At 40.9% G+C, this 15,115-nt stretch overlaps 1 protein-coding gene across 1 annotated transcript in view; it reads right to left on the bottom strand.

The window, feature by feature from the left end:
- ADAMTSL1 (ADAMTS like 1) overlaps positions 1-15,115 on the bottom strand; it is a gene marked incomplete at its 5' end in the record, with an annotated part of 75,853 nt that overhangs the window by 36,216 nt on the left and 24,522 nt on the right. Inside the window, 4 exons of the mRNA XM_088538346.1 lie at positions 906-2,046; positions 3,281-3,434; positions 5,525-5,704; positions 12,033-12,243. Of these exons, the coding sequence (XP_088394472.1) occupies positions 906-2,046; positions 3,281-3,434; positions 5,525-5,704; positions 12,033-12,243 (1,686 nt within the window). The remainder of the gene's footprint in view (positions 1-905; positions 2,047-3,280; positions 3,435-5,524; positions 5,705-12,032; positions 12,244-15,115) is intronic.

Genomic DNA, 15,115 nt, shown 5'->3' on the forward strand with positions numbered 1-15,115 from the left:
TGTTCTTCCGTACAGATTCAGGTTTGCTGAAATCATGCACAAACACAGAAAAGTAGCTTGTGTTTCCAGCTGCTGTCAGAACATACACAGGGACTGGGGACAGTAATGCAAGCTGAGTTTTATCCCAGGGCACTTTTTTACATGTGGAGACAGGCGATGAAGGCATGACTCAGTTTCTTCATGTTCTACACCCTAATTATGTTGGAGAAGACTGACTGGGGCACAGTTGGAAACACAACTCAAATCTCCAATGCAGAATGAACCCTTCCCCGGGGAACTATACTGCACTCTCCTTGACAGAAAACTAAATTCCAGATCTGTTTTTGGGTATCTTTAACTACTGCGATCAATCATGAATGAAAAGGTCTGAGTGTAATTCCTTTCATGAACATCCTCCTGACCCTGGAACAAATCCAAAGTAATACCTGAGAGAGTCACAAAACAGCCCTACTCATTTAATGGATTAACTCTGAAATTTGAAAATAATGATCTAGATATAATAAATCTAAGTATTTCAAAATCTGCCTTAGTAGCAGAAGCCTCCATCCTCACACCAGAAAATACAGTAAAACTCTGAAGCTCCCAAGCATGGAGTACTCTATTAGCTAAATTAAAGACTTATCTAGTTTAGCTCTTTAAATCTCTTATTTTTATTTATTGAAATAAGGGTAGAGCACCTATTTCTCTTTTTCATACACCAGACTGGCCCACCATCCATATTTTGCAGAGTGTGCTGTTTGCCACGTCACACCTGTTTGCCCTCCTTTCTGCTATGAAACTGCACTACAGCAAATCAGAAAACTACAGCAGTGATTTTGCTTGCAGCACTGACAGGCTTTTAAAAAATGGCAGCTGAAGAACCACAGTTTTAAATATTTTCTTTTAAGTTAAATAATTTCTTTTACCTATCATTGTATTTCACCTCCTCTCCATTCTTTGCCCAGCTGATGGTGGGCTTAGGGTTCCCCACTGCTTCGCAGTGAAGCAGCACACTCAGTGTTCCACTGGCTAGGACCACCGTTTGTCCCAGGTGGGTGACAACCTCTGAAGCAGAGAGCTGTTGTGCTGCTGAAATTTTTCGGAGGATAGCAGGCTTTCGAGCAGGTCTGCGTGAGCCATTTGCTAGGTCCACAGAGGTGGGAAGAAGTGCTTCTGCAGACGAAGTCCTCAGGGAGCTGGCAAAACCGGAAACGTGTTTGTGGAAAGGATACTCTACAGAGGTCAAATCAACTCTTCGCCTTGGTGCTTTAAGGACAGATTCCTGATGCTCCAAGTGGCTCTTGAAAATGTCATGAGCCAGCTGTAGAACAAGCTGCTCAGTGTAGACATCTTTAAGCTCCTCGGGCTGCTGAGACAAATTCCTTATGATATCATCCAACCGCTTCTGCTCAGTGACCATAGTGAATGGGAGGCTGTACTCCTGGCTCCGGTCCTCTTCTGAGGATGCATTTCTCTCTGTAGACTCCTGGGCTTCCCAGGACTCCAGATTTTCCCCTGGCCAGCCCCTGTGCTGTAGCAGCCTTGAGACAATATCATCATACCAGCTGCTGGGGTCAGCAAGATGTCCTCGCTTTTCAGCCTTGCTCCCGTTGAAGAGAATCCCATTGAGATGTTTCTCCTGTGTTCGCAAGGCTTCATTTACACTGAACTTTCTCATAGCCTCTTCCTCCTTAATGCCAGTGGGTTGCCCAGCAATGAGCTTCTTGTTGCTTCCAATGAGTTTAATTGTAAAATACTCTCGGGCTGGCCCTGCTGTACAGGTGTATGTCCCAGTGTCTGAAGGCTTCAGACGATGAATTTTCATATAACCATAGGGTGCAATGGTGATGTGAGCTGAGCTGAGGAGTCTTCTGTCATCCTTCTCCCAAGTGATCATTGATTTCCGGAACCTCCTTGTTGGGCATCGGAGAACAACAGAGGTCTTGGGCAGCAGGTAAGCATACCCACCCACAACAAAGTGTAGCTTCTTCTGCTTCCTTGTCTGGATGTAAATTTTCTTTACAGCCATAATATGGGGGCCTTGCTTATGAGCTGGTCTGTTGTGCCCTGAAATATCATTAATATTATTAACATGTGATACTATTAAACAAAACAAACAATTTGGCAGCATTTGACCCATTAATGGAAAATGGGAGAAACTGGTGACCAGCTGCTGAACATTAACTTGCAGCAATCAGGATAAGAGGAATAACAGGGCACTTTTTAGGAATGTGAATGTCTTGCTCAAAGTACATGCAGAAATGGAAGTACCAGGGACAGAACTTCATGGGAAGAAAAAAACTCCAGTGCAAATGCAGTTTTTGTTGTTAAAGTATTTGACTAAAGACTGTTGCTTTATAGATATGACAAAGAAAAGGAGCCTAGCGCTTTTACATGTTCATCATTCAAAGCCTGAAAGGCAACACAATCTTGCCTTGTCCTTATGGCACACAGCAATAAGGAGAAGAGAAAATGTTACTACCTAAGGGAGTAACACTGAATTGAATAAAACTGTCTGAAACAGGATTAAAAAAAAAGGATAGATAGCCCTAAGCTACCTTAGTTCAGTGTGTCCTACCACTTTCCAGACCTCTATCACACAGAGCTTCCGTATGAAGCCCTGAACAAAACAGCACAAGTGCATTACTAGTATACACTATGGACATTTGATTCCAGTTTTGGCTCTGTCAGATCTTCTGTCCTTCCAACATTTGGCAGGTTTTAGAGCTCATATTCTGCTTTAAGTTGATGTCAAGTTCACTTTCAAATTTTCATATGCCCACCATATAAAATATGTCTAATGTATATTGCATGGTTCCTTGGCAATCTTAAGTCATACATGGTTCTGTGTGATATAATGAATTAATAGTTTTTAAAACTGTATTGAAAAAAGTCTTTATCAACCATTTTTTTTGTGGCTGTTCTGGCAGAATGATAATTCATACCTGCATTAGGCTGCTAAACTACATCTCTGAGCCTCTATTTTCCAGCCATGAAATTTAGATGTTACATTTGGGTCAGAATTTTGAGCTACTTCCAGAAATGAGCAGCTCCCTCCCAGCATAGTGGCTCTGACCCATTTCCAACTGTAAAATTTATAGCTATGTCCACTTGTTGCCTTGTTGCTAAACAGAGCATATGTGTTCATAGATAGAAATTCTATCTCAGTGAAGGTGAATACTCTGCCATACCGAATATCACTAAGTGTTGGAGATGGCTGTGGAGCACATGATACATGAATTTCATGGTGATGGCAATTCAGCTCTTTACCCGAACACTCTCAAGCCTCTTGCCCACTTACTTGTGCAAGGAGCTGGGGTACAGGGCCTGATCAAGGATGAGAATGGCAAAGGTGGACACAGGGAGGAATTGATGATGATGGAACCACCAGTTTTCAGCATCTTTCTGCAGATGGCATTTCGAGTCTGGGTGCCCTCTCCACAGCTCACTGAACACTAGGGAGAGAATGAGAACCATTAGGAACAAGATATATTAAAACAAAGGAGTGAGTCTGACCCTTCCCTCCTCACTCCATACCACTCATGCCACTCGCAACACTTCAAAATCATTATGGGGAAGAAAGCAGAACAGTACCTGACTCTTCGTTTACAGATAATCACAATGTGGGCACAACAGGGAGAGGAAATACAAAATATTTCTTCTGTCTTTTGAGGATGTGATTCTTTCTGCAGTCTCTTTCACAGTTTGTTCTCTAGGGTGGTGTCTCTTGTTTTAACAGTACTATGCTACAGTACAAAGCTTGTCTTTGCATGTCGCTTCTATGTGTCTGTAGTGAAAAATGGGTGGGTGGAAAAATTCCTCTTCACAGCCAAAAGCAGCACACGTTCACATCACAGACAAAATATTTTTATGCTAAAATCATTTAGATTGGGTCAAATTTAATCTTTGAGCTTTGATGAAGCTCTATTACAAATAATATTATGTGCAACAGACACCAAGGAGTTATCTCAGTTTGGTGAGTACCAGGCATGTTGTACACAAAAACAATACAGACCATCTAATCCTGAGGTTCTCAGTGCACCTCTGCCTTGTTTAGGGGAATTTAACATGTCCAGTTTATTTTATATTTATGTATACAGCATCACAATAAGTGGCACTGGAAGCCAGACAGCAACCTAGGTGAAGGTGCTGGAAAGTGGCTTTAGCTCTGGAATGCTGGTGGTACAGAGCAACACATTCATTGCATATCCATATCGGCATGTGTGTTTGTGTTCCACACAGGTGCATGAATACAGGAACGGGAACAGGAGACGGAGTGAGCATGGGGATGAAACAGGGATAAGCAGGGCAAAAAAAGGACAGCCTTCAAATGAAATGGAGGGGAAGGACAGATAAAGTTACATTTGATTTTTTTAAAAAAGTCAGCATGTAAAAAAAGGGGATTTATGAATATTAACATAAATCACATAGTAAAGAGGTTAAACTCCACTTTTTGTGAAGGAGGACAGATTGGGAACAGAATTACATCTTCTCTGCCAGAATGGACACATCCTGGCAACAGACTTCACGAGAATATCTATATATTTGCCTAAAATTTTAAGATAGATCAGCACAGACAGACCGAGGTGAAACCTGAGGTGACCTGTGTTTCCTTCATGAGTAAGGTAGTAGTTACCTCCTCCCATGATAAAACAGGAGAACAGTGGCAGAGACAGAATTGTGGGGATAGGCTTTATGTTTACTTTACAGTTTTACGCTATAGTAAAAGTACATTTAAAATTTTAAAAATTTTAAAGAAACTATATTTACATGTATTAAAAGGTTACATTTTATTTTAAGTCCTGCTGCCAAAAATATAACAGACATTTTTCTCAAGCCACCCAGGATTGAAAGAAATGCCTGCAGAAGTGCAAATAAGCTCAGTAGAGTAAGTTTGTTTTGCCATCCCTAAACTGAAGGAAGCCAGGACAGAACCAAGGTGGTAACTAGACAAAGTAGCAAAAGTGGTGCCCAAGATTGAAAGAGTCTATGCTACCTTGGAGGCCTGGTGCTGCGTACCCATGGTGATATGCCTACGGCAGACTGGACTGATCCCTCCCTTCTCATCTCAGCATCATAGGAGAAGGCTGGAGAGGTCCCAGGAGGAAAAGACTATTGACATCAGAACTACATCCACAGTGCTAGGCTTTGGAAAGAAAAAGCATTTAGCCTGGGGAAGTAAATATTACTCTTTGTGGATGCCTTGGATGAACAGAAGCAAAGGCCATGCATGAACAGAGCCAAGGATGTATTGTTTTGATCATGGGTTCTGTTTAGCCTGGAAGGAAGGTCGTGATGGTTTGGCTGGATGGCTAAACCACATCTGTGGAGGCAATCTCCAGAGAGGGGACAATGAGCACATCCCCTACCAGGATGATAAGAACAGATTACAGGACAAAACTGGGCATCTGTGCAGTCTAAACATGTTTGGATCCTTTAACCCAAGTGACTAAGAATGTCACTTCCAAGAACAGCACATAACAGCTCAGTTAGGCAAGGAGATAGACATGCAGCACTGGACACCTCATTCATACAAGGAACATACCTGTGTCCAGTCAGAGAGAAGCCACTCATTGGGACAATCCTCAGTTTTGCAGGCTTGTTGGGAAAGTGGCCTTGGAGCAGAGCAGAAGGTCTCTGGAAGCTCTAAAATGCTTCCATCTGCTAGATGCTGCTTGCAGTACGTATCGCGTTTCTGGACACCACCTCCACACGTCTGTGAACACTGCAGGAGATGGGGAATCAGCCACTCTACATTACCCATCCATCATGGAAACTTGGAAGAAATATTACTTATGATTTTGGACAGAAATTAACATGAAGTTTTATCCATATAGAAAATATAATCAAAATATTCAGACATGTCAAGGCAGAACTTCCTTTTAAAGTGTGAAAGTGTTCTGGAAAATGAAAAGAGCTAATTTGCTAATATTTAGAAAACTAATTCTGCATTTTTGAAACATTCTGTTTTCAGATATTTGTACAAAAGACAAAAAGATGGAAAAAAAATAGGCTGGAATTGCCAAATGGAGGTGGAAAAGCCCTTTCCCTTAAACAGCAGCTGGAAAAAGAGGGACTTATACATGACACGGAGGATCTCTGATGGTATGCTTTGGCATGAAGTTCTAACTGCACTGCTAGAAGTGTTGGAGAGGGCAGAACAGTCTTCTCCAACAGGAGATGATTTAAGGCCTTCACTTCCATGATTTTATTATATATATGATAAATTAAGTACCTATGAACCAAATATTGAGCTTTAACCAAAAATGAAAATGTTCAAATTTACACTGAAGGAGTTTGTTTTAGAAAATAAAAGAAACTAAACCAAAACAAAAAACAGCAAAAAAAAATCGGAAAACATAAAACAAAAATGTGTTAAATAAAAATTTCATGAGTTTATTGCTTTACCTTTTTCCCTTTGTAATATCCTGATTTCTAATTCCTGACCTGCAGATAGCCTATTGTTAGTGCAGCCCAAAGCTTAACTGTCCAGCCCAGCATTTCTAGGTGTGAAGACCTCTTGCATTATGATGCTTCTCTGATGTTGAACTCATGTGAAATCTGTATATCAGCTGTGATCTGCTGTTAGTCACAATAACAGGATCACTAGGTTAGTGTAATAAAGCATTAGGTAACCTCACAGCCCTTTTAGATTTATGGCTGTCATGATAGCAGCATGTGCTCTTTCCAAAAGGTAAGGAGGAACATTTATTTGAGTCAAATAAAATCTGGGTGATTAATTTCCAGAGAATCCTGCTCCCCTCTCTGTTTCATTTAAATAATCCTCTGTATCCATTTTCTACCTATGCAAGGCAGGAAATCTTGAACGAGCAGATTTAAGCACTTTCCCTGACTCATTTTTGTCAGCAAAGTGGCTCAGTCCTGTTTCCCGGGAGCTTTTTCTCGTGGCTGATAACAGGCTCCTGTTCTTCTGCTCAGGCCAGTCAGCTCAACACCATTTCTCCACATTTGGCAAAGGGGAAGGGGAGCTTGTGCTATACTGAAATTAACAGGAGTTGCTTATAGCTTGTAGCAGGGGAACTATGCCTATGAAGCAGAAAACCACATGAATAAATGTTAAAACTTATGTCTAAGCAGTTAAAAAAGGAATTATTCATAAAATCCTGATTAAACGAAAGGGCCTTCTCTCTTAGAAAGAGCTGTATAAACTTTAATGCTAGTTTGATTTTTAGGATATATATTTTCCTTGAAAGACAGAACAGAAGGCACAAACTTGGATATTGCCAAGAAAGAATATTTATATTCAATTTGGTTTGCTCTCTAATGAGTCAAAATAGTTTTTGTCCCAGTTAGAACACTACAAAGCTGAAAAGATTTAAAAAAAAAATTGCAAGTAAAACAATGCTCGAGTTTTCGACAAAAGAAAACATTTATCATCCTTTCATTGAAGGACAATTCATTCCTGAGAAGAGAATAAGTCAAGGAAAACATGATTAAAAGTAATGTTTCAAGGTTGCTTAAGGGCTGAAGTTATACACCAGAGCCAGAATGGTTTAAGCTGTAGGCACACAACAAAAACACTCCCTGTAGCAATCAACCAAATCCCAGTAAGTCCCTCTGCCCCTCCATCATGACCAGATAAAAGAATGAGGCAAAACAGTTTTTTTCTCTTGTCTCTTGCCCTTCAATCATGCACACAGCGTTTTTTTTTCCAGGAAGAATAATTAACTACTCAACACCAAACTCTATTGCCAAATGCCAGAGGGAGCCAAACACAGTAACAAGATTCCTCGTTGTCCACAGGAACTTTTCTAGGACAAAACTGTATTAGAGCATAAAAGCTACTGCTCTAATAGGTACCTATATTTTACTCATAGTGTCTTTATTATCCTGGAATCATCACTGATTTTTTTCTAGTGCAAGTTTCCAGCCCTCACGTCTGTACTTTTGTTTCCAAGAAAAGGAGTACCTAATGAAAGCAACGTCTGCCTGGATTTACAGATTCTGTGAAGCAGCATTTCTTAGAGGACCCTCTTTTGGCCACCTTCCATCCCAGTGACCTCTCCCTGCTGCTCAGGAAGATCACACAATGCCGTTCCAAGTGTTCTTGTATCTCAGGGAGGAGATAAGCAGTTTCATCCCACCGACCAAATCAGGTGAAGTGTATCCTGATACACTCCTACAGGTGAGCAGAGCCAGGTCCCCTTAGCGGTGATCTGAGACTCTGCCAGGTTAGAGATTTATAGGACAGCATGACTCCATATACTTATGCTCACTTTCATAACTAGGTTATGCAAATGTAAGCTAAGGCTAACACTCTCTATATCAGTTCCGCTGGGCACTCATTCCTGGTTTTGGGCTGTCCTTTTTCTCATGTGCTGACGTAAGCACTTGTGCAGCTGTGCAATGAACTTGACTGAAAAGTTAATCTAGGTTAGAGCTAATTATACTTTTTGCAAGCTTTAACCAGGAACACGGTGTCACTGTGCAGCATTTCTGGAGATGTAAGGCAGGGGTGCCTGTAAGGGCAAGAAAGAGCTGCCCACAGCACTTTTTATTGGCTTCCTTGGTAGAAGCACTAGCATATGTCATCTTAAACTTCTGGTGGAACTGTGGTCTTGGCTTCTCTCAGAGCAATCATTGCTTTAATTACTTTTTCTCTATGGAACTCTGCAAAAATATTTAATGCAAATAATTGATAGGCACTAGTGAAAGCAGAGAGGGGAAGGAGACCTTCTTTGTGACTCAGAGCAAGTCCAGACATCTTTGCAAATGCCTACACAGCACAGGATACATGCAGTGTGCCATTTCCATTATTTTGCCAGTAAGGAAGCTGGCTGCTTCTTAGAATTGTGGAAAATGACTAATGGAAAACAAAGGGCTAGACATTTGTGGCTCTATAACTTTATGAGTACCGGCCCTTGGAGGTAGCTGAATGTTTCAAAAAATGTTGTTAGATCAGTCCACCTACCTTCAGAGGCAGTTGAGGAAAGGGTTTCCCCTGAACTAAGCTTGGCCAACTGTTATAATTTTGCACTACCCTCTCTTCAGCACAGTGGGATTGGCGCACCACGAGTTTTGATTTTACTCTCAAAAACAGCTTTTCTTGTACCTTTTCTCTTCAGTAAGATAAAATATTTGCAAATGGAGCAGATATTTTTCTCTCTGCAGGTCTTTCAGCTTGTTCCTAAGGCCTGTCACTTGCAAATTTAGAAATGACTTTTTAAAAATTGGGGAAAAATAGCTAGGAAAATATCTGAAAAGGATTCCAGTTTTCCCATGCTGACTATATTGTGGAGTTTTTGTCTTAACTCTCCTGGACCTATCACGAACAGCACTGAATGATATAAAAAGAATACTGGGAAAAGAGATTATGGCATTTATTCAATAATAAAACAAGAAAAGATGAAGATTTATTAATAGATATCTCCCATTTGAGGTCTGCAGAGCAGATGTCTATAGGCGCTTGTAAAAATGAAAGTTCATATCCACTTTCCTCCAGAAACACACTACTGAAAACAAGATAAACATTCTAATGGATTTAGCTGAGAAAGAGAACTGTTTGAAAATAAACAGTCTCAACTCTGTAAAGAGGTATTTTAAAAATCTTTCAGAATGTTACAAAACTGGTAATTATTGGATGTTTTTCTGCCAGGAACACTGGGGCGTTTAAAGGCCTTTAATTCAGACAGCTCTTCTTTAACCAACATAAAGGGCCATAGAAAAGAAAACACTGGGCATTGCAGTTTAAATGTTTTGTTTGTTTGCTTGTTTAAAACTGCTGCGAGACAGTGTCTTGAAAAGCATTGCTAGCTCCGTGCATTAGAACAGAAAAATAAACATCGGATCCAGGCTCACTGGGACCAGACTTCACCTTCTGCTCATGCTAACACTGGTGAAACTTTCAAAGAGAGTCCTAGTGCGAGAGGGGCATTCACCTCACATGAGGGAATCTCACACCCCACGAGGGATTTGGGGACAGCTAAAACGACATTTGTTTCTCAGTGCAAGGTTTGTGGTTTTAGCTTCCAAGCAGCCTTCTGCAGGGTTTCTGCTGCTGGAGGCTCCCCACAGGATTTCTGCTGCCGGAGGCTCCCTAAGAAAAACATGCACAGCTGTGCTGTGCACCTCATGACCGGGCAGCTGTGTGCTTGCCTTCAGGAGGAGAATCACCAAGAGTCTGTCTAACTGACATCCACTCTGGAGTGACCCTTCTCTAGCACATTTCATTAGCCAACCAGCTATAAAAACCCCCTGGTGCTACTCACTGGCCTGATGGTGTGGATTTTCCATGCAGGACATCCACAGGCAAACCTAGGGGAGGCAGAATGATCCCGCAAAGCCCGTAAAAGCAAGGACAGCAGAGCTACAGTCTGGCCTGGGCTAAGCTGTGGCAGTGCATCCCACCACAGGTGCTCTGTCTCCATCCTGCACGGAGAGTGTGCAGCTAATACAGAGATGGGAATTGAGCAGTCGTAGTGGGATGCTGATGTGTTGCTCATAGGACCAAACCAGCTGATGGCTGAGCTAACATGAACTCCCAGGCTATAGCAGCAGCTGTCTACCTTATGTTTTAAGCAACTTCTCATAGAAAAGGTCTGTTAAGAAAGAGCTCTGTCCAGAGGGCTTCAAAGCCCTGCATATATCTCATCGTGGAATAACTTGCTTATAGCAACAAACATTTTGTACCCACTATGTGCCAAAATATGGGGGAAAAAGCTAGTGTCTCTACTCCTACTCTCTGTACTGTCCACACCGAATTACAGAATAAATAAGGTTTAGGTGTTCTTCAGCAGACTTAGACTTCATAGCAGAAAAAATACCCCTCCAATCTGATTTCTAAGATGAAATATGACAGAGACCGTATACTACCATATAACAAAAATGAATACCAACTTGGGTAAATAATTACATTTTGCCTGATAGGCAAATGATAGAGGCTAATTCTATACTCTGACTCACAAACTTAATTATCAAGTTGAACCTGCTATGAAAATTTCAACATGCTTTAGCAGATTATTATTTGCTATTTATAAATATACTAGTGTAAACTAGAAGTATTAAGAACAAATATATGTATGTGAACCTTAGTAGAAAAAAAAAACATTGAAACTTTGAATATCACTGAACCGTTTTATACAGAGGACTAATGCTATGGGCTAATTATGTGGCTTTGACAGAACATCAATCTGAAATAAATGTTGGTTACCAGCACAGCTGCCCAAACCCAGAGTTTCTCCCTGAATTACAGCTTCACAGATTTAACAGTTTCATTAGGTGACTACATTAACATCTCCCTAACTCTTAAGCAACAAATTTTACAGATGGAGACCTGCCGGGCATAAGCAAGCACTGTGCCAAGCGCCCATAGTTTTCTCACAGGATAGAGTGATCTTTGCACCCGGCAAAGAGTGGAAGTGGCACTCAAACTTCATTGTTATGGTTAAACAGACCTTTTGCTGGCATGTCCTCCAGTCAGTAAATTTTACTTTTTCTCTTGATAACTGAACATGGTAGTTTCTCCCTGTGCTGTAGTAAATCCAGCACAAGTAGCACTAAGTGTTCTGAATAGCAAAAGAGTTTTCATTTGCAACAAGATGACAGTATATAAACTTATTTCATTAGTGATTTAGAAGAACAAAGATTTTCAAGTTGCCTTCCAAAGACAAAAAGCCTTCTCCAAATCCACTGTAGATACACAAATTTTTAGTGTTAGTACAACGGGGCATACAGTTCGTCATGTGAAGTGCTTAACACACGGTTGTGACTTTGGAGAATACACAGTCACGCAGAGTGGATACACTGAGGAGTGTGTCTCACCCAAAGTTATCACTTAAGAATATAAGGAGTATCTAATAGATTCTAGAGATTCTCTCTTCCCTGATCTTTATAGCTTTACATTTCTAGAAATCTTGGCATTGACACACCAAATCACTGGTGGCAGCAGACCATTACACTATTTTGTTTGGGAACGATACATACCAATGTGATTAATGAATCCTCTTCCTTGGCTACCCTAAATTGCTGCATTGACAATGCAGGTAATGTCTACTTTTAAAAGTCAGAAAATGAGATTACATACACATTCTTACCTCTTGCCACTCCATGAGATACCAGGATGGTGGGCAGTCAAAGCGATTGCATGCCTGCACAAGGGGCGGCTTGGGTTTATAGCACAATTCATCTGCCAAAATCACGGTCTCATTAGTTTCTCTTGATAGTAAGTGAGAACAGACGACATCCCTTGTCTGCAGACCAACACCACAAGTAAGACTGCAGGTGCTCCACTTCCCAATCTCCCACCTGTGAGGGGGTCAGGACAGAAATCTTTAAGCACAGAAAAAGGTTACTTTAACTTTTTACAATGACAAGTGGAGTATAGGAGCAAAAAATGAGAGAAGCCTCCTTGTCTGGTCATGGTCTTGTGGTAGCTGTATGATGAAACTTGGAAGAGAATTTACCGTATCTCAGTGTTTCCAGTTCTTACCAAGAGCTCTTGGACTCCAAGTCTCTGGGAGTCCTGCCATACCATGCGAACGAGTTTGTCTCTTACTGGGCAAGAGATTGGCTAACGTACTGCAAGACTGAATAGACCTAACCAAATGTACATCATTGCCACAAGCACCAGCCTGAACAATAAAGACACTGTACTTGGCAGGTAGAAGACAGATGTAGATGTCCTAGTCATGAAATACACTCTGTCTTCCCTAAATGGCATGGCACTGCTCTCCTAGGAACAACAATACACGTGTTTAATCTTTTTCAACAGCGAACACATACTGCACACCAAGGTAGGGGCTGCCATGGTCACTTTCCAGGCCACAGTACACTAAAGACCACTGAAGTCTGATACATGCTCTTGGAGATATTTAGCTGTGGCATAAAAGTGATATTTAAAAGCAAAGTCAAATAAACTGGAATATATTCTCCATAGGAATGAACTTGTGAGAGCAGTCTTAAAGCAGATTTTTCCATAAAATTGTCAGTCAGAATTAATGAGGGTATCAACTACCCTGTACTTTTGGCATAATCTCAATTAAGATATTTGAGTAGGTGCTGAAAAGAAGGCATTTTCTTATATCAGGATCTATTTGGCTTACATATTCAAAGTCATATCAGTTGCCAGAGATTTTTATTCAAGTGAAGGTAATAGCAGTTGCCTTCAGCAACTCATTGTTTGTTATTGGTATAAATGCACAATGTTTCTGTTGGCAGGTCACAACTCAGTGGCTATCACACCACAGAAACTCTTTGGAGATCTTGGCTTCTGCAGAAGAGGATGTCACTTTTTTCTTCCAGAAAGAAATATTGTTTTCCAGTAGAGAAAAGAACTGTTTTTCTAATGTTAATATTTTCTGTTGCAGGTTGCATCTAATGCCTTAGCCATAACATCAGTTCAATTCCAATTGCTGTTCTAAACAGGAAATTGCTTACAGGGGCCCAGGAAATATGAGGCCAGAATCTCTATACCCTTCTATACTTTCATAGTCCCCATTAACTTCTACAGTGTTTCATAGATATGAAGTGGTACTTCCTGTATTGCTTCCTAAAACCCAGTGAAGAGATTGGTAGTTTTCATCTGAAGCATTATTTTTATCCTTTATTTTTTCTCTTCCAGAAGTGAAAGCTATATCAAAACATAGCTACAGAGAAACAATGTCCTTGCAGCTTTTCTTCCAGCAGAACTGTATAAAACAGGTATACTAAACTCCTAACTTATCCTGGCTCTATATCTATCAGTTAATGAGCTACCTGTCCAATTTCCTAAATACCTAAGTACTAATTATGTATTTAAGCACAAACTAGAGCCCTAAAACATTTCAATTGGTGCAAGTTCTAACGATACTTTCTCTTCTCTTGGGCTGTGTCCGCATGTTGTGCTTAGGCAGTCGGCGCTCCTAGAACAAGGATGATCTCTTAGGATGTCTTTATACCCTGCCCAGCCCAATGGGACTCAGCCTGGCAGCAGCCTCTCCACATTAGCACGTTACAAATAATGATGGGGAGGACAATGCAACATTGCCTCCGTTTTGAAACTTCCCTGTTATTGCTACAGGAACTGGAGGCCACACAATCATTCTGCTAGCTAGCTAGCTAGACCAGAACATTACGCCAGCTGGTAACCAACTGTTCCTGGCAGGAGCAGCTGCCAGAATTAAAGCTGCTGCTGCAGTGGAGCCACGAGTCTCCAGAACAAAGTGCTCTTGCACCCCCACAGTCAGCCTGGAAAAAGTAAATGATACAGAAGTTTAAAAAAGTACAGTCTGGAGCCAAAACACTGTGGAGCCAGAGCACTATGGGCTGTGGATCAGTCCCTGTGTGCACAGTATATATGTTAAAAAAAGGCATTCTAAGTTGTTAGGTGTATATATGTAAAAAGTTTCTGGAGACATATGACTTTCAGCCTGACAGAATCCCTTCAAACACTGCCAAGAAGAAACAAACACTGCACAGGAAAAGTAAACAGCCTTCTACACAAGGACCTCCCAAACTAGTGCTAAAAATGAAATTGTTGTAATTTTTGTGTGGTTAAACCATATGATAGTGATTAAAAAAAAGTTCTTTTATTCTTTCTAAGACAAGCATCCATCAGTTTTGAGAGAGACTGGACTGGAAACATCTTACTTATTATCTGACACCTGCCTACATAGAGGCATTTCACAGTGGGCAAGGACTGGGTGGCAGCTGGGTAGATGCACATGTCACACACACCAGTACTGCCCTTCCTCTTGTTTGCTCCCAGTCTGCACATCCCATAGTGGTCCTGGAGCCCGAGAAGTTTAATGCAAGTGTAGATGTTCCCTCTCCTCCTTTAGTGCTACGGGACTGGAACTGTGCTTGTGGAAAATCTTCCTATTTCATAGGTGTAAAGACCTTTAGAAGATCTGTACTGGCCCATTCCTGGCCCTATAATCAAACTGCTTTCAAAGAAAGGTAAGCATTTAATTATAACTTTTTTTTTTCCCCAGGTGTTCAGTTACTCCCTGCAAGACCAGACTCCTTTGAAAATGAAGTGTGAGAGCAAAGACCTCCACCCAGGCTCTAATGTGGATATGAGTCTCTAGGAAATAATCTTATTACTTCTGTGAATAGAAAAAACATTACAAATTTATATGTAGCATATACACGACTCAGAAGAAATAAGCTTTAACTCATCTCTGAAAACAAAGCTGAT

The sequence above is a fragment of the Tinamus guttatus genome, unplaced genomic scaffold (genome assembly GCF_059628265.1).
Source record: "Tinamus guttatus ecotype Peru unplaced genomic scaffold, ASM5962826v1 Tinamus_guttatus_pri_ptg001022l, whole genome shotgun sequence".
NCBI lineage: Eukaryota > Metazoa > Chordata > Aves > Tinamiformes > Tinamidae > Tinamus > Tinamus guttatus.